This window comes from Equus przewalskii, chromosome 14, assembly GCF_037783145.1.
Source record: "Equus przewalskii isolate Varuska chromosome 14, EquPr2, whole genome shotgun sequence".
Classification (NCBI taxonomy): Eukaryota; Metazoa; Chordata; class Mammalia; order Perissodactyla; family Equidae; genus Equus; species Equus przewalskii.
This window is the reverse complement of record NC_091844.1, coordinates 76677685-76702976: the sequence shown is the minus strand read 5'-3', so window position 1 is coordinate 76702976 and position 25292 is coordinate 76677685. Positions and strand designations below refer to the sequence as shown.

General features: G+C 38.5%; 2 protein-coding genes across 6 annotated transcripts in view; one reads left to right on the top strand and one right to left on the bottom strand.

Moving 5' to 3' along the window:
* Positions 1-1173, top strand: part of VSNL1 (visinin like 1) — a 108509-nt gene extending 107336 nt beyond the window's left edge. Inside the window, exon 4 of the mRNA XM_070574380.1 lies at positions 188-1173. Coding sequence (XP_070430481.1) covers positions 188-385 — 198 coding nt within the window. The 3' untranslated portion in view covers positions 386-1173. The remainder of the gene's footprint in view (positions 1-187) is intronic.
* Positions 1174-8688: 7515 nt separating this feature from the next.
* Positions 8689-25292, bottom strand: part of SMC6 (structural maintenance of chromosomes 6) — an 81014-nt gene continuing 64410 nt past the window's right edge. For 4 of the 5 annotated variants that reach the window (XM_070574371.1, XM_008526529.2, XM_070574372.1 and 1 more), the window contains 5 exons: positions 23087-23212; positions 20014-20119; positions 14846-14998; positions 11493-11590; positions 8689-10659 (listed from right to left, as the gene is read on the bottom strand). In XM_070574371.1, coding sequence (XP_070430472.1) covers positions 10533-10659; positions 11493-11590; positions 14846-14998; positions 20014-20119; positions 23087-23212 — 610 coding nt within the window. In that variant the 3' untranslated portion in view covers positions 8689-10532. Of the gene's footprint in view, positions 10660-11492; positions 13168-14845; positions 14999-20013; positions 20120-23086; positions 23213-25292 lie in introns of all 5 variants that reach the window. The other variant, XR_011526685.1, reaches the window with a different exon arrangement.

Sequence of the window (25292 nt, the reverse complement as noted above, 5' to 3'; positions counted from 1 at the left end):
CCACTTCCTCCAGCCAGAAACCTGGGAGTCATACGAAATCCTTCTGTATCCAATTGGTCATGAGACTCACACATATTTGATTATTTCACTCTCTTATTTAAAGCCATTTAAGCAGTCCTTTGAAGTAAATTTAAATTCCTTGTCATATCACAGGAGAACTTTACGGTCTGTTTCTTGTTTCCCCAAGGCTATCTACAAAATGGTGGGCACTGTGATCATGATGAAAATGAATGAGGATGGCCTCACGCCCGAGCAGCGGGTAGACAAGATTTTCAGCAAGATGGATAAGAACAAAGATGACCAGATCACACTGGATGAATTCAAAGAAGCTGCAAAGAGCGACCCTTCCATTGTATTACTTCTGCAGTGCGACATTCAGAAATGAGTGAGGTCAACGCTATGGACTGCACAAGTCTCAATGTTCCATTCAGTCTGCAGCTATTCTCTCTCTCACACACACACACACACACACAACACATACACACACACACACAAATATTGCTTGGACTACCTATAAATGGACTTGCTTCTTGTGTTTGAAACACTTGTGTGCATGAGAATGTCATTTGCTAATGAATTTTAAAAGCATCTATTATAAAACAAACAACCTGCCACAATGTGATATGTGTAATATCATTTCATAAAATCCCCCCTCCTCCAAAGCCTGGGCAGAAATGTGCTGCAAAGAGTTCTATGATTTCTTGTTCATGTTTTGCTGATGCTCGTGTCTCCTTGATTCCATAATGTTAGTAGCACTGAGATCCCACGGTAATGTAACAATTATAAGCTGTGTCACCATTCTCCCGTAAAATAGTACTGGACAGACACACCAAGGGGCCCTTGGCTCCTCTGTGTGGTCCACACACAAGAGCTTGTATCATCAGTGAACATAAATGTGCTACATTTGCATGCCTTTTAGGTTTGCCTTAATTCTTACCTCATTTGCATCCTATCAATCTGGAAAGAGCTGTGTTGGAATTAATGCAGTATAAAACTTAAAAATCTTGCTAAATGACTCATTAAGTATATCTATCTATATATATACATATACACAAAGATATTATTTATTGAAATTAAAAAAAAAAAGATGGAAGTGTATTGATTTCTGCTTGAATTTTCAAAGGCTTCCAAAGAGTTGGCAACAGATGTCCCAAATAAATTTCTAACATTTGACTTTTTCCCTCAATTCTTATTTCATAATTTTAAATTTGAAACAGATCTTCATAATAATCAAGGGTCAGCTAGTAACAGCTCACCAAATCTACCCTTAAACATGCAACTGTGGAATTTGAAGAATTAATGACAACAAAAGGGGAAAAGCAACTTCCCAACTCTTCATCCTGACCCTCAAAAGAGGGACAATTAATATGGTCTGTAAAGTTTAAATAAAACGTAAAACTTGTTCATTCTCAAAAAAACGCTCATTATATGAAAATAAATTTTCTCTCAGTGTGATTGTGGTGCTAACAACACATTATGTTCTACATAACTCTGCGGAGGGCACATTTAGCAGGCTGAGCAGTGTCCTCCAAAAGAAGCCAGTAGGAAAGAAGACTCTTGTCTTTCCAAGTCAAAAATATACCAGTTGTTATTTTTTAATGATGGAACAGAACTCTGAGCCTTTTAACCTTGGGGAAGGAAGGCAGAAGAGATTCCATCAAGAACTCCAAAGGAGGTTTGCATTTTCAGAACATGCGAGAAGTTCAGTTTCTTTTTCCAGTGCTGTCCAATAGAATGCTCTGTGATGATGGAAACGTCCGGATCTGCACTAGCTACATGTGGCTGTTGAGCACTTCAAGGATGGCGAGTGTGACTGAGGAACTGAATTTTCCATTTTATCATATTTAAATTTAATTTACCTTTTGTAGCTATTAGTCATAGTATCAGACATAGCACTGCTATGTTATTCCTCCAAGCATTTTTCATCGAGTGCCTTTTTTCCTAATACTCTTACTCTGTCTGTCTTAGGATCATTAAATGAGACCAGAGATCAGAGCCTGATGATTCCATTCATCCACTCAGCAAGAAAGTGTGAGCAAGCAAACCTCACCATAAACACCCAGGACACCAATGGTACCCGAAACATTGATAGAACCCAACTTCCGCTTCCAGAGAGCACAGTCCCAAGTGCAAATAGAATGTCCCCATGCCCTTAACCCCTGTGCTTGGTGAGTCCAAAGTGGAGGAAGGGAAAGATGGGGGAGGTTTAGTGCCTCCCGGTTCTCTCTCCCCACAACTAAGTGAGGGTGGGGTGTGGTGATGAGCTGGAGAGGCTCCTTAAAATGGCACTTGGTTAAGTTAGGCTCTGGGTGACACATTCATAGAAAATCATTGATACCTGCTGTGCACCCAACACCACTCTTTTATTTATTTGGTGATGAAGATTCACCCTGAGCTACCATCCATTGCCAATCTTCCTCTATTTTTGCTTGAGGAAGATTAGGCCCAAGCCAACATCTGTACCAGTCTTCCTCCATTTTGTATGTGGGATGCCACCACAGCATGGCTGATGAGTGGAGTAGGTCTGCACCCAGGATCTGAACCTATGAACCACTGGCTGTTGAAGTGGAGTGCAGAACTCTAACCACTTTGCCACAGGGCTGGTCCCCCCAACCCCATTCTTGTTGGGGGAGACAGACAATAACCAAACACACTCACAGATGTCCAATTGTACGAACTCTGAAGAAAAGCACGGCCAGCTAAGAGGGATGGAGAGCGATGGGATGCAGCAGGGGCTATTTGCTATAGGGTGCTTAGGTGACACTTGAAGTAAAACCTGAATGAAGGAGGTGAGCCACATGGGTATTTGAGGCACTTATGGAAAACAAACCCTCCAGCAGACTCACTGGTTCTTTTCATAAATAAAATGTAGAAATTGGGGCAGCAAATGAACATTTTGTTATTTTCTTGTTTCAGTCCTCAATACTCTGAGAGTGTAGACTGGTACGGTGATCCTGGAGAACACTCCAGTAGTACTTGGTTAGAATGAGTGTACTTATGCCCTCTGACCCAGCATTCCTACTCCTGGGTATATCGCCCCAAGAAGCTCTCACAGAGGGTCGTGAGGGGATGTCTCCCAAGATGTCCGTGACAGCTCTGTTTGTGGAGTGGGAATTGGAGGCCATCTAGTGGTTCATCACTAGAGGAATAGGTAAGTAAAATATGCTGCATGCAAATTATGGCTGCTATGCATCAGCTGGAAGCAAGACTGATGTACACATAAGCAACACGGACATATTTTTTAAATGCTGAATGGGGAAAAAAGAGACAATAAGATCTATTGCACAGTATAATATATATAAATGAAAAATACATTCTCACAAAAGAACACCAAAGTCATGTAAAATAAAGGGAAATAATCACATTATAATGGTTTCTAGGGAGTGGGTGGTAATGGGAGTGGTTCAGTTATTATTGCTCCACAACTCATCCTCAAAATGTAGTGGCTTAAAAATAGAAACAATCATTTTACTAGTTCTCGTGGCTTCTGTGGGTCAGGAATTTGAGAGGGGTTCACCCGGATGATTCTGGCTTGGCGACTTTCATGCAGTTGGAGCTCAGCTTGAGCTGAGACAGGTGCCTGCAGCAGCTGGGAGCTGACTGGGCATCTCTCTTCTTCTAGCCTCAGGGCTTCTCCACATGCGCTAGTTTGTGCTTCCTTACAGCTTGGCGGCCTCAGAGCAGTCATACTACTTACATGATGGTTCAGGTCTCCAGCATAAGTATTCCGGCAAAGAAGTTGCAAGTTTCACTGTCTGTTCTGACCTAGCCTCAGAAGTCACGAAGTCATGAAATATCACTTATACTGCATTCTACTGCTTACACAGTAGTCACAAACCGATCCATAGTCAAGAAGGGAATTAGACGCTACATCTTTGTAGGTTATGGTAAAGTTCTAGAAGAACACGTGACATGACAGATATTGTTGCCACTATCTTTAGAAAACAATCTCTTACAGTCTGCTCTGTAGCCACAATCCACATCCCTTCCACATACAAAACACATTCACCTTCTCCCAAGAAACCAGAAGCGTCTCATACCATTGTGACTTCAGGTGCAGGCTTGAGGGTCCAAATCTCATCATCGAAATGCTCTTCAGGTGTGGTTCCTCAAGTACAGCATATCGAGTATCATCATTTTTGATACCCAAAGGCCTATGAACTCAAGGGATAACTATTGCCCCTTTCCTTTCTTACACAACACATCATGGTGGACAGGCCTAGCATAACTGCAAGAGACATGCTTTCAAAAAAGGGGGAATGGAGAGCTCATAGTAGTCTCTGGTACATAGCAGTTCTGAAATCCAGGCAGGTATGTCTTGAAAGTTCCTTGATTAGGGCTCAGTCCTAATCTCTGAGGGTTGTTCTCCACGGCTCTTGGCTCTGTCTTTTGTGTTTTGTGTTCTTGTTTCCACCCTCTGAGCTAGCCTCCCTTTGTTTTTGTAAGGAAGATCGGCCATGAGCTAATATCTGTTGCCAATCTTCCTCTTTTTGCTTGAGAAAGACTGTCCCTGAGTTAACATCTGTGCCAGTCTTCCTCTATTTTGTATGTGGGACGCTGCCACAGCATGGCTTGACGAACAGTGTGTAGGTCTGCACCCAGGATCTGAAGCCACAAACCCTGGGCTGCCCAAGCTGAGTGTGTGAACTTAACAACCATGCCACTGGGCCAAACCCTAGCCTTCCTTTTTCATAAAAAAAGTATCTATGTTTATAGTTTTCTCTGTCTACTGCCTGCCCATAAAAGTTTAGGAGTACAAAAACTTCTTTTCATTTTTTACTGTCTCTTTCAGTCTAAGCGGATACAATTCTTTAAAAAACCTTATAGGTTTCTTATATATCAATTTATAAAATCCACTCCATTAGAAGGGGCTCATTGTGAGACTGCTAGGGAACAACACCCTTAATGGTCTTGGAAGCCTATTGTTTAATGAAGAGGTGTCGAAAGGCAAGTCTTAGAAAAAGGTCTTTTGTTTGTTCGAAAAGGTCTAAAAGCACTGTCTTGGATCTTTCTGAGGTCCTAACCAAGGATCTTCACCAGCCCTGGCTCCTTTATATGTAACCGTTTGCTCTTTAGTTCATCTCTTTCCTCTCACATTTTGCCATGGGCAGCAAGAAGTCAGGAGGTGCTTTTCATATTCCACCTAGACATCGCTTTGGCAAGGTGACCGGTTTAAGTACATTTCCTATTTTCCATGTTACTGTGGCATCAGTGTTGCCAGACTTTCCACTACTACATAACAAGGGTCCCCTTTTCTCCTGCTTCCGATTGCATTTCCCTTACTGTCTTTTAGCCCTCACCAAAAGCATCCTTGAGACCCTTTAACATTCTGCTAACACTCCTCCTCAAGGCCCTGTGGATTCATGTTTGTCAATTTAACTATCTTCAAGGTCCTTCCAGCAAGCGCCACCTGGTTTAGATTTATTTTTTTTTGGTATTTCTATTTTCAGATACCAAAATCTGTTTGTTGCTAATGGTATGTGACAAATCACCCCAAGTTAGTGGCTTAAAACAATTATTATATTATCTCTCATGGTTGTTGTAAGCTAGGAGTTCCGGAATGACAGCGGCCAGTTCTGGCTTGGGAACTGTCCTGCAGTTGCAGTGAGATGGGGAATAGAGGGGTGCTGGAGCAGCTGAGGGATGGCTGGGCATCTCTCTCTTCATGTAGTCTCAGGGCTTCTCTGTGCGGTATCCCCACATGGGCTAGTTTCGTTTAGGCTTCCTCACTAGGTTGCTTCCATGGTGGCACAGTGATTCAGCGTGAATATTCCAGAGATCAAGGTGGGACTTCTATTTCTTTTCATTGCCTTTTCTGACTTAGCCTTAGAAGTTACAGTGTCATTTCCACTGCAGTCTGTCAATAATAAGTGAGATACAAATACGCCTAGATTAAGAAGGGAATGAGACCTGCAAGGCAAGGTTCTGGAAGAACACGGGAAGCATCTATTGTGGTCACCTTTAGAAAATATAATCCACCACAGGGAATGAAGAATGGAGGTAAAAGGAATTAAGTACTCATGGACCAGTGACGAAGGTGAGTCATGAACTGAAGGCTATGTTTAACGTGACTCTGCAATTGAGTTCCATTCAAACACACACTCGTGCCTTAGCAATAGGCATCCTCAGTCCTCAATATTCCAACCAGTCACGGTGGTTCCTTCGGAAAGGACCAACTATAGGCTTCCTCCAATCATTCAAGTCGGCCTGAGTTCTATGGGTTCCAGCTTACACTCAGTTGCTATTTTAATTACCATGTTAATTAGCTGTTTAATTCCTGCTGTTGTTCTGAAAGTAAAAAGGCCATTAAATGTCTTACTTTTTTTCTAGCCTGAACTCTTTCTGCATTTAGAAGTCCTAAGTTTCCATATTTCCTCTCTTTCTTATTTCTTGAATAACTAAACTATTTTTAAAAGAGAATCATATTGCTCTAAGTCTTCATCTTTCCTGTAATTCTCTCATTCAGGATCACGTCTCTAGATGAGTAACATAAACTGCTTTCTTAAGAGGCCAGATGCTTTTTTCCTCCCCACAGTTGGAAACCATGTTAAAATGTAAAACACACGCTTCAACAGACGTCTTTGGAGAGCCTTACAGCAAAGGATGTGTAGGGGTAGAGTGAGAAATTGAGTCAATTAGCACTTCTAAATAAAATGACACACTATTCTCTCAGGTCCTTTCTTGTAAGCAATGAGGTTTCCTAAATACTTTGGGCATGCAATTTGGGTTTTTCCCAGCATTTTACGGGCGAAATATAGATCTCTAGACCCTCAAGTCGTGTTACTGTTTTCCAAGTTCTTACATTTACCAGTGTAGTTACCCAGCAAATACCTGATTGGTGGTTATCTCAAATGTTGCATGCTCAGCTCAAAGCTTCTCTGCTTCTCCCCCACTAGCCATCCATCTGTCGGCTCCACCTCTGCATCTTCCCTATCTCTGTGAATGGCACCACCATCCACCCAGCTTTTTAAGCCCCAGGCCAATTATCCTTGATGCTTCTCTCACAGCTCCACAGTGTTCTCATCATTAAGTCCACTGCCTCTAGATTTCAAATCTGAATGCTTCTATTGCCACCACTTTAGTCCAAGTCACCATGACCTCTTACCTGGATCACTGCAAAGGCCTCCAAATTGCTTGCTCTTTCCACGTTTGATCTACTCTAATCCTAATCCATTCACGCAGGAGCCAGAGGGATTCTTTGAAAACGCTTACCAGACCACGTCTGAACACCTGCTTGGGACCTCAGATGATCTCGCTCCTGTCTACCTCTGAATCTCACGCCCTAGCCACCCCCTTTGCTCACAAAGCTCTATTCCTGGACATGAAGCTCCTTCTCACCTTAAGGGCGATGCACGCGTTTCCTCTGCTTGAAGCTGTTGCCCTGGATCTTCCGATAGCTCATTCTCTCACTTGTTTCAGGCCTCTGCTTCAATATCACCTTCTGCAGTCTTCCCTCAACACTCCATCTGAAACACCACTCCCCTCCACTCTCAACCCCTCACTCTGCTTTATTATCATTCCTAGCAATTACCTTTATTTGAAATCACATATGGCATTATGTTTCCCTAACGAGAGTTGACGCTCCCTGAGGGCAGATTTAATACTACTTACAGTAATATTTCCAGTGCTTAAAACAGTTCCCAGCACATGGCAGGAACATAATCATTTTTAAATTAACTCATCTTCACATTCTTAAACTGGAGAAAAATTCGGCAGCCAAACCCCTCTTAAGCTTGCTATGATACCTGAGTACTGCCAGGCCACTTTACTTTCTACGGATTCTATCCAGATGCTCTATTCAAAATTTAATAGGCTAGGTATCAATATAATTAAGAAAGAAAATTCTATGCAGTGACTCAAAGAAACAGCTAATTTATATCCACATTATTACTTTACCACTCTTTGATGAATAAAACCTGTTCCTATTAAATGATATTTTGATATATCTTCAAGTCCACTAGCATTTAGTTCAAGTCACAAAATATTTAAACTTTTAAAACTATAAATTTCAAACAAAGTCTCCTGAAAATCTATGTCGGTCAAAGTATAGGCACCTATGTAGATGTATAAAAAAGTAAAAAATCTAACCAGAAAATTATTGACTCAGGACATAAGAATTTGTACTAACTTGTACCACATCTAGTTTGTACTCAGGAAAACTTTCAGACACTCTGCATCACTTGGTTTTCATCACAGTGGGCAACAGTTCTGATCCAGTTCGTAAGTACCAGCAAATAGCTTCTTAACGCAGAATTGAAGTATTTTGGTCTCCATTTATAAACAGCCCAGACATTCTGAAGACATGAAAAAAAAGCACTGGGAGATGGGAGGAAGGAAGAAGTGAAAACTTGGAAAACATTTAAGAAGGTAATGCCTGAATCTTTAGCGTTGATTATCAGTTTGAGTAACGATATTATTTACACCTTGGTTTACTAAAACTCATCACATTTGTCATTTTGAGAAGGATTTTAATCACGTTCACCTCAAAGATTTGAGGCGGCAGGATTTCTTGAGAAGGAAGCCTTTCTTCCTTGTTTCCTGAGGCTTCATTACTCAGTTCAGTCAGAGCTGCACTGTGATAAACTAGGGGTTGTAGAGTCGTCTGTGTAACATATTTCCATCACTTTCCAGGAAGAGGCTGGATTCAGTCAGTTTATACCACCTTCCACAATTCACAAAAGCATGACCTTAATACATATAAAGTTTTATTTTTACAAGTTACACATATTTTAAAAGAACAATTTCTTTTCATTCTAATTAATATTACTATTAATTAGAATATCAATTGAAGATATTTTTACTTATGATAGTTAAAACCAAAACTTCGTGAGGCCAAAGCAATGAATAATCTTTGACTCAACAAGAGAAGCCTGGAGACCTGAGGATTACATTTCCCATTCTGTATTAAAAACCAGAACATTCAAAAACTATCACAAAAATTCAGACACTGAAATTATTCAACTAATATAAGTTTATGCATTTGGTATATTCCACTTATTTTTTATTTGAAAAAGCACATGTATGTTAAAATAGTTTTGATACAAATGAGTTATAAATGTAACAAAAAAATCAGACTTTGTATGTTTTAGTGGGGAATGTTCATTAAAACATTCAACACACATTTCCTCTTTCTGTAAATTCATAGTGTAGAAAAGCACAAATTTTTGGACTTCTCATCTGCCAAGTGATCTCAACTTAATACTAAATTAGTCTTCCTCCCCCCCCCAAAAAACAAAATCCAGTATTTTCTCAGTAACTATAGAAGTGCTGCTGCTTTTAAAATACTGTCTTTTTCTTAAAATACTTTCTGTTCAATTTCATAAATATTTATTGCTAGCAATATAGGGAATACTTCTTGTTGGATATCCATGTCTTTTTAAAAAAGTTTAGCCCTAATCCTAGTATCAAACACAGAGAATACAGGCAGGAGTCCTATTCATGTTTTCTTACCAAAAAAAAAATCAAAAGTACCATTTCTTATGATAGACTATATTTTATCATTCTAAGAAGCACACTTTTTAACAACTCTAAGGTCAGGGTGTTCTCATAATTGATGTCAGCTCACCATCAACAGTTTGGCCTTTGGCTCCTAGCTACTCGCCTGCTCCAGGGGGAACCACCCTCTACCCTCGTCCTCAGCTTGGTCTGCACAGTCCCTCTGCACTGTGTCTTCTCTCAGCTGATCCAGAGTTTGAGAGCCCCTGGAATGGAAACTGAAGGATTTTAAACCAGGCAAGCATGCCGCAGGTCAGGGCACAGAACTGTGCTGCAACCCAGTTCTGACACGGGTGAGACGCTTAGTTGGGTGGACGACAGTTAAAGGACTGAGAGAAAGGCATTGTGTCGGAGTGCTGGCAGTACTTTAGTGCTCCATAAAAGTGTCTTTTAAATAGACAGTACCTTAAATTTGATGAAATTCAATAATTAAAAATACAGCCAAAATCTATAGTTGGATCTCTAGGGCTAAAAATGAGCTGTGTAGGGATTTTGACCAAAGTTTTTATAGTCCTGTGTAGGTCCCTCATAATTAATAAGCAAAAAACAGACACTAAAGCCACTGTAGTCTGGTCCCTGTCCACAGACCATCTGTGTGCCTCATCCTCTGCAATGAGAATGTAATATGTAATACTCTGGAAAAGCAAAACTAAATATAAGCAGGTGCTCAAACTTTTATTTTAATTCTTACAAAATACTATAGAAATGAACCCAAACTAAACAGGTATGTACATGTACATATGTACAAAATTTTACTTCTGAAAAAGAATCTATAAAAGTAGATGGTTTAAAAAAAAAAGAAACGGAAAAAAGATTTAAAACCAGTACTATGAAATTGATTCTCTTGAAGTAAAGTAATAGTAATTTTAAATTGCTGGTCGTAGTTGGTTTTCTAGGCTTATTTACACATTTTATTATGGTCAGATATATAAAGGAGTTTCTTTTACTTTAGAATATCTTCAGTTTCTTTTTATCTCATCAACTAGTCCTGAATTTTTTCCCTTTACACATCTTTCAGCACGAGGACACACAGCGTATTAAGGTACAGATCGACTTCGGTCTTCGTCCTCCTCCTGAGCCACAGGCCGGAAAGGCAGTGTACTCTGTCCTCTTTCAGGATCAGACATTCGAAGAATTCTAATCAGTTTACTTGACGGAAGTGAGCTGGAGGAAGCAAACTTAATTACTCAAATTTCCAAGAAAATTTTTTCACATTAAAAAATATTCTATTACCACCTCATGAATATATAAATCTAAATGGCTGTTATCTGTGAAAAGGGGGATTCATCTAATATCTGGAGTTCTAGGAGAAATATAATTTGCAATACAGAAATAATTTGTTTCCTTTTTTTAAAATGAACTTCCTGCTAAATGCCATGGGTTTCCAGTTCAGAGGAAAAAGAAAGTGAGGAGATGTACATATCAACTATTTCTAACTCTTACTCTTCTTGTCTAGCAAGGAAGGAGTTACCTGAATGTTCCCAATCATAAATTCAAATCCTCATATGGTCAAGTGACCACTTTAAGAGATGGAACATCAACTCTAAGTGACACAGCGCCTGATCACCTTACAGGCGCCCAATAAATGCTGACTGACAGCAGCATTCATTTAGAAAGACTAGTACTTGTAAGTCACCAGAAAAAGAGCCAAGACTAGGGAAATCACCAATTGTTTCTTTAGTCGCAACAGAATTACTAAAATTACTTTAGATTAGTTGGTTATGCTAACCACCTAGGAGCAGATTCGAAATTGAAATAGTAACAAGTCAATAATCACATTCCAATCAACTTGCTTCTGTCATAGAAGGGAGACAACACAAGCAAAATTTTAAATATTTAAGAAGGAAAAATTATCTTAAATCTCCTGATATAGAAGCTAAATTTTCTTTCTATTGGTCATTTATTTATTTGCATTTTAAAATTAAGATTATAAAAGATTTCTTTCCCCTTTTTATATATGTGATATATATATTCACAGAAGAACTTTAGAAAGTTACCTCATGCTTTGAGGGGTAAGCAAGATAAACTGTCGGAAACGCTGGGAATCTGCCATCTTGAGTATCATGTCCATTGCAATCCTCCGGTTAACCATGTCCTGAAGAGCAAGGCAGGGGTTAGGACTGCTCCAGTGTCAACCATGTTCCTGTAGAAGCAGCATTCTGCTGGCTGTTACAAACCCCTGGATGTTTATCTATGACGCTGAGCAACTCATACAGGGAAAGATAATACCAAAAACGACCAGGGGAAAATCACAGAAGACATGTATCTTCCAGGGAATTTCTACAGTCAAAGCATTTGTAAGTATAGCTCCCTCCCTCAAATATACTCAGCAATTAAAGGGATCAGAAAATAGTCACAAGACACAATTAAATGTCACAGAATGGATCTAATTTGTACAGTAATAACCACTCAGGAGAACAGTATCAAAAGTGACTAGTTGCAAACTTAAGTCTCTCAAATCTTCCCTCAATGATTAAAGTGTTTTAAAAACTCTGCCCCCATGTCCTTCTACAATTTGTACAACATGAACCAACTCGAACTTATAGACCAATTTCTTGATCCAATCTTTAAAATAAGTTAAACATTATATCCTTGTATAGAAAATAGTGCTTAGTTATAACAGGTTCTGAAATTAAACGAATTAAACTGCGAGCTTATATTTTCTGAGTTAAATAAGAGAAAAAGAAAAAAAAATCCAAGTACCCCCCAGAAACCCCTGAAAGTTGAAAACATAGACAGATGAACGCACATCCTTTTCAAGGTCTGTCTGAAACTACACGTGGTGGAACAGCACGGTGGTTGAGAACACAGGATTGCAGGCAGACAGGGCTCCCATACCCTGGCTATATTTCTCAGTGGCTTGTATTACATAAAATCTTCCATCAGGCCTATCTGTAATGGAATCTAACTTAAAGTTAACAAAAATAACCAGAGCTCGCACAAATGGAACACTGTCCTTTCAAAACTCTGCCCTGGGGAGGCCTATCATTCAATAACAAAGCCCAAGTGCACCAAAAAATATTTGTTCCCTTTGGATTGGTTCTAAGAACTTGGGTGCATTTTTCTGAATGATTTCAATGGGGCAAAATGCCACTCTGATTAAAAACCTCTAAGTTTCTGAAATAAAAAAAAGTTCAGAATTAAATTGGACAAATAAGATGGGTGACAAGACTGCATAATGGCATTTTGGACAAAAATACTGCATGGAAAGAATAATCATTTCCTATGGTTTGTGAATTAACTTCAAGCCAATTCTCAGAGGAATTTCTAACTAATCTTTGGCAATGGTATCATAAGAAAAAAAAGACACTGAAGGATTATACAGCACTCACAAGTATAAATTCCGATTCACGAATAAGCATTTCCTAAATGCTTATCATGGGCTAGGCATTCAGAGGTAGAAATATGATTAAGATATACTTGATAACTTCAAAAGGTTATAATTTGGTGGGAGATTCAGACATGAAAATAAGGGGCTGCAATGGAATGAAAAAAGATATAAGATATATAATAGTGAAATGTACATAAAATATATACTATAATATAAAATATAAAAATAACGTATCAGCATGATTGACGTAAGGTGGTGCCACGGGAGCTCTGAGAAGTTCCTGGTTCTGCCTGGCAGGGTGATGGCATGAAGGCTACATAAAGCTGACATCCGAATCAAGTCTAGAAAGATAAGCGGGGGTGTGACATACAATGAAGGAGGGCACAAGAGGCAGAGGCAGTGTTCAGAAAACCACAAATAGCTTAGTACCCCTGAAAAAGGAGGCAGATACTGGATCACAAAGGGCCTCAGTTACCCCACACAAACATCTATCCCAGGTTGCATAATTAACCACTGAAGAGTTTTAAACAAGTGAGCGACCACAAGCAGATTTATTTTGGAAACGTAAACCTGGTAAAACAGTAAAGGAGGGGCCTGAAGAGAAGGAGCGAGATTAAAGTCTAGGAGTCTGGACAGGAGGCGATTACAATGGGCAAGAGCTGGAGCTGGAGCTGGAGCTGCGCAGGAACAGGAAGGAGAGGACAGCAGAGACAGGGGAGATACTTAAAAGAGGGAAAACAGAGAGGTCAGACTCAACGTGTGAGCGAAAAGGAAGGAAGACTCACAGACAAATCAAAGGTTTTGCAGTTAGGTGACTGGGTAGGTAATGGCAATTTGCCACTAATCAAGGAGGCAAGTCAGGAAAAGGAAGAGGCTTTGAGTGGAAGAAAAATTTAGTCTCAGCCATGCTGAGTCTGAGACGTGCTCATTTACTAGATAATGTCTAACAGAGAGATGTTAGGACAAGATATATATATCTGTTGGTATCCAAATGTAGGTAGTAGTTTTGGGGACTGTGCGTGTATGTGGCGGGGGTAGGCAGGGTATGGTATCCAAGAAAATGAACACAGTAAAACAAACATAAACACAGAAGACCTCAAACATTTAAGGCCAATAGAATTAGGGGAGGCAGCTTGGCAATCAGAACCAAGAGAACAGGCAGAACAGGAAAGAGGAGCTGGGAACTGGCAAGAAGACATGTTTGAAGAGATGGAGAATAGGTCTGTGGTGCCAAATATCTCAAAGAGTTAAAGTAAGACTAAAAGTTCATTTATGATCTTTGCTACACAAGTCTTGCTGCAGTATCATAGTCTAAACCCAGATTACAGTGGGTTAGGAAAGAACGAGGCACGAAGTAGTAAAGAGAATGATTGATAGCTAGTTTGGGCAGACTTACCATGTGCCTGCACTATTGAAAGTGCATTACATGCAAGACCTCACTGGAGCCTCACTATAGCCCTACGAGGTAGGAAAGACTAATAACCTCATTTTATAGATGAAGAAACTGAGGCGCCAAAAGGATAAATACTTTTCCCAAAGTTTATCAGAATCACTAACGGCAGAGGCAGATGTCAATCCCAGGTTTGTTAACTTCAAAGTGAAATGCTCTTCCTCCCTTGTGTTATATATACTGTTCTTTGGGAAAGTGTGGTTGTGAAGGAAGGAGAGGACAAACAGCGGCAAGAGTTAGTCAAAGCAAGGGTGGTAAACTAGTTATGATTTTGTTTTAAAAAGGAAGAAGGAAATAAACTAGGGAAAAGGCCGAAGGAGTCTATCTGGTGGAGAGCAAGGACATCCCAGATGGGAGAGAAGGTGATGAAATCAGGACAGGGTCTCTACAGGTGTAGCATCCAGGGAGAGAAGTAGGATTCCGTGGTTCTTCTCTACCACGGATCACACACTGAAGTGTCAGGGCAGGAGCTTTCCATCATGGGTAAAACTACAGAAAGAACTGCTTCTTTTCAAAAGACACATTTCCAACAACAAAAAAACATTAGAGAATGTAAAATTTAACACTACCATGTAGACATCAAACTCATCCAGGCATCTGAAAGGAGATTCGGCAATGGACCACAGAGACAGAATGAAGCAAACTGTGGAAAAGGAGCGTTCGCCTCCAGACAAGGCTCTCATGTCATTGAAAGCAGCTTTGTTTCCCTCTCCAGGCTGAACCTTGAGTGAGTGAACAAAAAACAAAGTATAGAAAAAGTCCGATTAAACTGCTTACAAAAAAAGATTGGCTAGCATTAGAAAGAATGGGCTTATAGTAAAAAAAAAAAATAAGAAGAATAAAATCATTTAGTGATAGGAAATGACATCTATCTCATTTAACATATTTTACAGGATAACAGTGAGCTGTATAATAGTGGTTTTTGTTTTATTGCAAGAAAATCAAATTGAAAGGATTTTCTCCCCATAACTGGTTTCCAATTAATAATAAAAATGCCAATATTAGACTAACATTAGTAATCAAAATAAATAATCTAAACTAGTTTTCTTGATGCTGTTAGTTTCCTTTTTTATCCGCTCTAGCTTTACTGAGATAAAATTGACATATAACATTGTGCAAATTTAAGGTGTACAATGTGATAATTTGATGTATGTATATATTGCAAAAAGATTACCACAATAAGGTTAGTTAACATATCCATCAACTCACATACTTCTTTTTGTAGTGAGAATTTTTGAGATCTACTCACTGAGCAAATTTCAATATACAACACAGTATTGTTAACTATAGTCACCATGCTGTACTGGCATAAAAATAGACACATGGACCAATGGAACAAAATTGAGAGCTCAGAAATAAACCCACACATATATGGTCAACTAATATTTGACAAAGGAGCCAAGAATATACAATGAGGAAAGGATAGTCTCTTCAATAAATGATGCTGGGAAAACTGGATATCCATATGCAAAAAAATGAAGCTGGACCCCTATCTTATACCACTCACAAAAGTCAACTTGAAACAGATTAAAGACTTAAATACAAGACTTGAAACCATAAAACTCCTAGAAGAAAACATAGGGAATAACTTAGTCATCTTCTATGGCTGGTACCCTATGATCACCTTTACTCACTTCTCCCACTGTCCCCCATACCTGGCAACCACCATTCTACTGTTTCTATGAATTTGGCTTTTTTAGATTCCACATATAAGTGAGATCATACAGTATTTATCATTCGCTATCTCACTTATTTCACTTAGCATAATGCCCTCAAGGTCCATCATGTTTTTGCAAATGGCAGGATTTCCCTCTTTTTATGGCTGAATAATATTCCACTGTATATACACACATTTGCTGTATCCATTCATCTGCCAACAGACACTTACGTTGTTTCCAAGTATTGGCTATTGTAAACAATGCTGCAACGAATACTGGGGTACAGATATCTTTCCAAAAGTGATTTCATTTCCTTCAGCTATATAGCCAGAAATGGAACTGCTGGATCATATGGTAGTTCTATTTTTAATTTCTTAAGAAAATGCCATACTGTTTTCCAGTGGCTGTACCAGTTTACATTCCCACCAAATGTGTACAAGGGTTCTCTTTTCTCCACATCCTCACCAGCATTTGTTATCTCTTCTCTTTTTGATAACAGCCATTCTAACAGGTATGAGGTGTTGTCTCATTGTGGCTTTGATTTGCATTTCCCTGATGATTAGTGATGTCGAGCACCTTTTCACGTACCTGTTGGTCACTGGTATGTCTTCTTTGGAAAAACGTCCACTCAGGTCCTTTGCCAACTTTTAAATTGGATTGTTTGGTTGTTTGCTATTGAGTTGTATGTGTGCCTTATATATTCTGGATATTAACCCCATATCAGATACACGGTTTGCAAATATTTTGCAACCTATTCTATAGGTTGTCTTCGCATTTTGTTGATCATTTCTTTTGCTGTGCAGAAGCTTTTCAGTTTAATATAGTTCCACTAGTTTATTTTTGCATTAGTTGCTTGTGCTTTAAGTATCAAAGCAAAAAAATCACTGCCAAGGCTAATATGAAGGAGCTTCTTCCCAATGCTTTCTTATAGAAGTTTTATGGTTTCACGTATTTCTTTAAGTCTTTAATCCACATCAAGTTGATTTTTGTGAGTGGTATAAGGTAAGAGTCCAGTTTCATTCTTTTGCAGGTGGATATCCAGTTTTCCCAACACCTTTTATTGAAAAGACTATCCTTTCCCCATTGTATATTCTTGGCTCCTTTGTCAAAAAACAGATTACTGTAGGGGCCGGCCCTGTGGCCAAGTGGTTTTGTGCACTACGCTTCAGCAGCCCAGGGTTTTGCTGGTTGGGATCCTGGGCACGGACATGGCACCGCTCATCAAGCAGTGCTGAGGCGGCATCCCACATGCCACAACTAGAAGGACCCACAACTAAAAATATACAACTATGTACCAGGGGGCTTTGGAGAGAAAAAGGAAAAAATAAAATCTTAAAAAAAAAGTTTACTGCATATGTGTGGGTTTCTTGATTCTGTTCCATTGGTCTATATGTTTATTTTTATGCCAGTAGTATACTGTTTTGATCACTACAGCTTTGTAACGTAGCTTGAAATCAGGAAGTGTGATGCCTGCAGCCTTGCTCTTGTTCTTTTTTCTCAAGATTGCTTTGGCTATTCGTGGTCTTTTGTGGTTTCATGTGCATTTTACAATTGTTTTTTCTATTTCTGTGAATCACTGTAGTCTAGATAGGAACTACAATGAATCTATATATAGCTTTGGATAGTACGGACGTTTTAACAATATTAATTCTTCTGATCCATGAACACAGGTTATCTTTCCATTTATCTGTGTCTTCTTCAACTTCTTTCATCAATGTCTTATAGTTTTCAGTATAGAGATCTTTCACCTCCTTGGTTAAATTTATTCCTAAGCATTTCACTGGTTTTTTTTACGGTTTTTGATGCTATTGTGAATGGGATTGTTTTATTTTTTTTCCCAAACATTTCTAAGTGCCAAGATAATCTTCTGTTACTTGAATTACAGTGACATCTAGTGGTTAAGCTGCTTTAAAAGTAATTACTGAATGCTAAAAGGATAACAGGACCAATTTAAAGAGGCTCACACTGGCCAAAGAAGAACAGCGTGAATGAAGCCTCTTCAGAAAATTCCTCTTTACTAAATAAGGGTTCACGGGGACTATAAAAAATCAATTAATGACATTAATAACAAACTTTCCAAGAGTTCCTGAGAAGGTAGCATAAAGTAACGCTAGAAGGAATTCTATTTAATTTTGACAGAATTCCAGATATACATATACGCCCATAAATTGAAAAAACAGAGCACCAACCAGTTTCATATCATAAAGTTTTATCATGTGTTTTAACAGACACATAGCTTCACATTTTATAACTCACTATTTGTAAAATTCTGAAGCTCTCGAGTTCATTTATTTTTTAATTTTCAAAGGGTTATAAAAAATTCTGAATTTAAACATACACTGAAATTTTATATTTATCATCTGTAAGTCTGAATCCTCTATGAAAATCCAAATGGAACAGCAACATTAATCTAAGTAGTAAAAAGCCAAACCAAAACAACCACCAACCAAACAAAAAACCCTGCATAAAAGCGAGGACTAAGTAACAGGATGCAATCTATTCCTCCAAAACTGCATTTTGTATCAATCTACTAACGAAGCCCTAGATAAACTGTGGAATTCCAAATTTTATCCCTGATCTATTACTAACTTATCATGAGACTTTAGTCTCAGTTTCCTTATTTATAACATCAAGACTATGTAGCTTAAAGATTCTTAAAGCAACGATATTCTTTTGAATAACAGATGATAACATCAAAAAGTTTAGCTTGGGTTGTCCTGTACAGTTAGCTCTGGGGATAAATTATTCAAACACTCCTAATATCTTCTTCTTTCTCATTTTTACTAGAGTATAACTTATATACAGTAAAGAACACAAAACTTAAGTGTTCAGCTCATGTAATTTTTAGACACACACACATATATACACACACCCAGGTAATCATTAATCAGATCAAGACAGGGAACATCCCTAGGATTTCAGCAGGTTCCCTGCATCTCCTTCCAGTCACTACCAAGCCCCAAAAGTAACAACTATTCTAACTTTAATCACCATAGATGAATTTTATTGGTTTTTGAAGAGTTTTGAAGAGTGGAATGGCTTTAATAGACATTGCCAGACAGGTTTTCAAATTAGTTATACCAAATTATACTCCCACTAGCAAGGTATGAGAGTTCTAAGTCCACACTCTCACCAACACAAGATACTATCAGCCTTGCTCGTTTCAGTCACACTAATAGCAGTGTGATAGTAACTTATTATGGTATAAATTTGTATTTCTCTGATGACTAATGATACTGAGCATTTTTTCAAGTACTTATTCGCTATTCGGATATTTTAATTTATGAAGTTCCTATTTAAGCCTTCTGACCATTTTTAAATGCATTGTCATTCTTTTTCTTAATCATTATCATTCATAAAAAATTTTTGGTATGAGCCCTTTGTTGTATAGATATATTGTAAATTACTATTTATTCTAAGAATTAAAATGAAAATATAAAATTTATAGCAACTAAGCAATTACTTGAAAGTTCTTCCCCAATTACTTAAGAGTGGGTAGCTGCTCTTGATATCCTGACTACACAATTTTAATGCTACATCCAACATTCCCTCTTTTAACGCATGTGACTATAGAAGAATCCACAAACACAGATCCACAGAGTTGAATATGGTGGCTTTGTTTATCCAAAAGAGGCTAGATCTAGGGACACCTAGTAAGTACAAAGACAATTACATGGGGTAGAACGTTCTTTGGGAATCCTTTCTTGGCTCCCTACAACGTGACCAGAGAATATGGACTTTCTATAATGTTGCACATAATTTAAAATGCTTTATGAATGTAGAAAAGAAACCTGTGGAATAGAAAGAGAAGATGAACACCTGTTACTGAAAATAAAATTCCTAATTATCATTATAAGAAAATAATGTAGTTGTCAGGGGGGAAAAAAAAAGCTATAATAGCTGCTTTAGCCAATAAGATCAATTTAATTTTCAACACTTTGGCAAAGACTATCCTTAAGTTAAAAATAAGTTCTTTTGTTTTTCAAAGACAACAGGTCAAAAGCTTATCAACGTATCATGAAAAGAAGTGCAGCAGCTAATTCTCCTATGATCAACATGCAAAGAGTTAAGATACTTACTGATATGCTAAGAGTTTCATTCTTGTGGTCAAAATTCATTTTTCCACAATAGGCCCGCTGAGATAATAAGTTGTCAAAGTATAATTTGCATCGTAAAGTTAAACATCTTGAAATAAAGAAATTGGGTACATTAAAAGAATATAAAGACACAGACCCGTATATTGAACATGATCTTTAAGCCAGCACGAAAGATCAGAAGGAAATATGCCAAAAGGTTAGCACTGGTTGCCCATTTAACAGGTGGGACTTTAGGATTTTTTCCCCATGTCTTTATATTTCATTTGTGTCTCCACATTTTTACCACTTCATTTCCTTTTATAATAAACAAATATCTACAAAATTAATAAAGATGTCATCCCACATTTCAGATATCCCATTGTGTTACAGCCAGCCCATATGAATATTCCAGTAATTTATATAAGGCATCACTCTAATACAAAAGACATAGATCTTGTCTATGAGAGGATTAAACTCTAGTACTGTTAAGATAACGGGTAAATGGCGTGGCTTATTCATTTGCCTGTCTCCTCTCAACTTTATAGTAGCAAAAAGTGTAAGGGCAATCTCTTATTCACTTTGTACCTCTAACACCTTGCACACTGCTTGGTACAATACAAACTCTACCATGCCTTCTCTATTTATCAGACAGCATTCTACTGTAAGGAGAGTTTTCATTCTTCCTCAATTATTTATTTACTTACCCACCTTTCTATTTATCAGGATACAGTCACAGATTCTTATTTTATTCATTGTTTACCATCCATTACTGTCCTTATTTATTGTGGTCCTCAAATTGTCCCAGATTTCGCCAATGGTAGCCCCTTCCAGCTGCCTCCTATGTCCTTTTATCATGACTCTCAATTTTTTTTGAGCACTGCCTTACTTTCTAGCATAGTAAGAGGCTCATCTGTTATCTTCCCTGTCCAGCTCTGGAATCAGCCATTCCTCGAAGGAGCCGTGATTCCTTTTGGTGGAGAATGGTATTTAGAAAATAAGATCCGGGTCATAGGTGACCGGCTGTTTTTCTTAACATCTTTGCTCCTTAAGGAGCCTAAAGCTCATTTCTTAATAGTAATTATAATTTTATTCTTTACCCTCTTAATTCCCTTCCTAAACTGCATTAAATCTCCACACTAGAAAATATCAATAGCCTGAGTTTTCTTTTGTGCCACAGCAACCACTGCTAGCTGGTTTTCAGAATTTTCTCTTAACTTTCTTTCTTTCAATACTGATATGTATTCTTCAACTGCTTCCATTCATGGGATATCTAAGAGAGAATGTCCTCATAAAATGACGAGGTTCTCCAGTGTAAAGAGACAAATAATTTTTAAAATGTAATCATTCTTATTCTCCTCCTAAGATTGGGTAAACAGTATAAAACATATCAGTAGTGAAGAAACATAGCAAGGTAATAAACTGTAAGACCAACACTTTTACAGAAGATATTTTAAAAACAAATTTTCTAGATAACAATACAAATCCTACTGTTTCTGGAAAAGATGTAGTAATAGGCATTGAATTTATTCCTCTGCCTGAAACAACTAAAAAACGGGACAAAATATACGTACCAAGAGTTTTCAGACTGGACGCCTGACTGTGCAGGCGGTTCCAGTCAAAGGATCCCTGAAAGGCGGGAAACAAACAAACTGAGCCCTACGGGGGCCCCGAATGACGGCTCACGGAATAAAGGGGCGTGGACACCCAGCAGAGCTCGGAGGTCGCCCTGTGTGAGCAAACAGAGCTAGGAGTCTGGGGAGGCCAAGTCACCTCTGGTTCAGAGAGAAGAGAGAGCAACACAGAGAGAAAACAGAGAACCTACAAAGGGTGCCTCGAGAGCCTCAGGCCGAGTCCTCTACTCCTCAGGGCATGTGAGAGGCAACTACCTGAGGCCAGGGAAACAAACGTTGGAAAGAAGCAGAAGCTTCCCCAAAGGTCACCCAGGAATTGTTCACATGCCCACTGGCAAAAGTGGACAACCTGAGAACTCACGAGGTATGAGTGGAGAACTTACAAGAGCACTGCTTCACAGGCAGGAGAAAACTGCCCCTCGACTAAAGGCTCCTCTGGCCCCAACTAACAGAACTTACAAAGTAGCCTCAAAAGGATCAAGATGAATCCTATATAATTAAAGCCCTAAAAACATGCTTATAAAACTGGAACGCACATTTCAAAAACTAACCTTTAGTTTAGTTAAGGAATATGGTCAAACATGCAAAGTCTGCTTCTCCTTATGGCTTTACCTGAATTTCCCCATATGTGATACAGCTAGATATACTTTTTATTTCTATAGTCTTAACTTGAGTTTGGGGTATAAAGACAGGTAAGAAGCATGTTACTGAGGGAATGCCACCTGGGAAAATAGAGGTTAAGTAGAAAGACTTGGGCTGCCGTGGATCCAAGTATATCAAGGGCCACCCCTACCTATCAACTACCTCTCGTTTCTTTCTGTTGCTTGTAATTTTAATTGGGGTGAATCTATTCCTACGAGTCTGCCTATTTCTGGGTACATTAATAATATCCACTTGCCCTGACCCTGTATTCATTCATTCAACCAATATATATCAAGTTTCTAATATATTTCAGGCACTGGAGTGGACACTGGAGATACAGCAGTAAACAAAACAGAGATTCTGCATCCATAGAGTGACCTATTCTATTAGATCACGGAAGATCATCTGAGATACTGCCTCAAGAGGTCCCATCAAAAACTCGTATCCCTTAAAAACATATAATGTCCAAGAATGAAACAGGCTGTTTCCAAACCAATGGGCTCCCTGTCAAAGGATCTATTTAAGCAGAGACTGAACAGCTATCTAAGAGTTATCTAGTAAAGGACATCTAACGGAGTGGAAAAGGTGGATAAGCTCACTAAAAAGGACTCTTCAAATCCAGAATTCTCTGATTAAATTATAGGATCCTAAGTACTGGCCAATAAAGCAAGCACTGGCAGTTTCTTCTTTAATTGAATCATGTAAAGTTCTTTCAGTCTAATTTTATTATTTATAAGGGATAATGTGAAAACAAAGAAAAAACAAAATGTATAATATGTGGTAATATTTTTAAATGCACTTACCTTCTAAATTGTTGATATGTTTTGTATCTATGAGTCATTATCTCTTCCAGTAATTTAATAAACCTTTTTAAAGTCCTTACTTTATTATCCAGATCAAGATAAGTTTCTCTTGCCTCTTGGTACTGCCTATTTTATGAACAAAATAGTAAGTAAATAAATGACATTCAAAGAAATATAAAGAAAAGTAAAACCTCAAATATATTTAACGAGGAAGAACAGGGAGTGCTGAGGGGACCCACTTCAGAAGTAGCAGCTTTCAAAAATCTCCAGACAAAATGTGTGACCAGAATGAGTGTGTGCTGCCCTGGCTGGGAAGAGCTGTTAGCAGAGCTGGGCAGGAAGAGAGCCCAAGGCCTGGAGAAGGCAGAGAAAGCAGGCGAGGAGAGCGCCGAGGTGGGGCCGAGAGGTGGCAGATCCTAGAGAATGCCGGCAAATATACACCTTCAAAAAGTGAAGGGATCACTCTGGGAGCCAAGAAATGTTTCCCTAGTGACAGACGCCAATGTGGAAACCTCGGAACACAGGGTGAGCATTAGGATCCCCCAGAAGCCCAGCCTGAAGGAGACGAGGTCAAAGAGGCAGAGAAGGCAGGGCTACTCAGAAGCACCACCATGGAGGCAAAAGCTCACTGCTGGAGCAAACGAGAAAGTTCCAGACAAGGTATGAAAGACAACCCTGGCCAAGGCTCCCACAGCTCCCTGCCCCATCGTTCTTCAAATGCCAGTCCAGGAAAATCCAACCAATTAAAAAATAAAAACAGAAAAAGCACAAGCATAGCATCCATACAAAGATATTTATGGAAAAAAAACAGGTGGGAAAGAGCAGCAAAAGTCCCCCTATGGACAAAGAAAAGTTCCTAGAATAACGTTGTCACAAAGAAGATGAACACTGTAACTGAACAACACGAATTAAAACAAAGCAAAAGATGAGACAACTACTACCAGGAAGGACTACCTCAAAGCAGAAATAGAAGAACTGAAAGAAGACATAAATCAAGGAGCCTGGAGAATAGACACGCAAACAGAAGGTGATAACCAGAAAAGAACAGGAGGAGAAGCAAAAACTCACTTGTAGAACCCAAAGTGGAGGAGGTGGGGGTTAAACACACACAGAACAAAGACACGAAGACGAAAAGGGAAGATGACGCACAGGGGCAAACAGACAACACAGAAAACACTGGTAGACATAGAGATCATAAATGAGAAAAGCAGACAAAATGGGGTAAAAAACAGATAAAATGATTAGACAAAATAACTAGAGAAAACAAAGGATGTCCAACATATGCACAACTGAAGACCTCAAAAAAGGAAACTAAACAACAGAACAGAAAACATTTAAAAAGTACAATATAAGAAAACTTTTAAAAAATAAGACAAATCTACAGAATAAAAAGCACAGTGTATACCAGGGAAAGGATCACAGAACCTGACACTCCGGACAAGTTATAGGACTTGATAGACAAGTGTCATCATAAACAGACACTCATGAGAAAAAGGATTTTATACCAGGCTAAGCTATCCTTCAAATTCAAAGCTAGAGACAAATGGTTTGGGACATGCAAAAACACAACAAACACTGTTCACATGGCCACTCTTAAGGAAACAATTAGAGGACAAACAACTTTCCTAAATAGCCATTTGAAAAAAGATAAAATACATTCCTCACACCAAAAATATTCACAGAAAAATGAAAAAGTACACTAAAAGATCGCAGAAAAAGAAATATAAATAAATGGTCCTTAAGACATGAAATGATATTCAACCATAGGCAATATATGTGAAATGCAGATTAAAATTACACTGAGGTATATTCTTTCTTTTAGGAAATCTACCGATCAGGAAAAAGAATCTAAGATGATCACACATGGTTTAGGCTGTGGGGCAAGAAGCACTCTAACACACTGCTGATGGGAGCACAAAATGTACAGTCCCTGAAAAGGGGACTCTGCCAAAATGGGGTTTATCCCATTAAAAAAAAACCCTGGATATATACAAAATGACCTACATACAAAATTATTTCATACAAAATTATTTCTTGTGTACCACCATTTATAATAGCAAAAGATTAGATTAAAACTCAACTACCCACCAGTAGGAGATGGTTAAATACTGTGAAATTACAAAAAAATAATGAGAAAATATGTACTGGTATGGAAAGATCTCCAAAATATATCACTAAATCAAAGAAAGCAATCTGTAAAACAGTT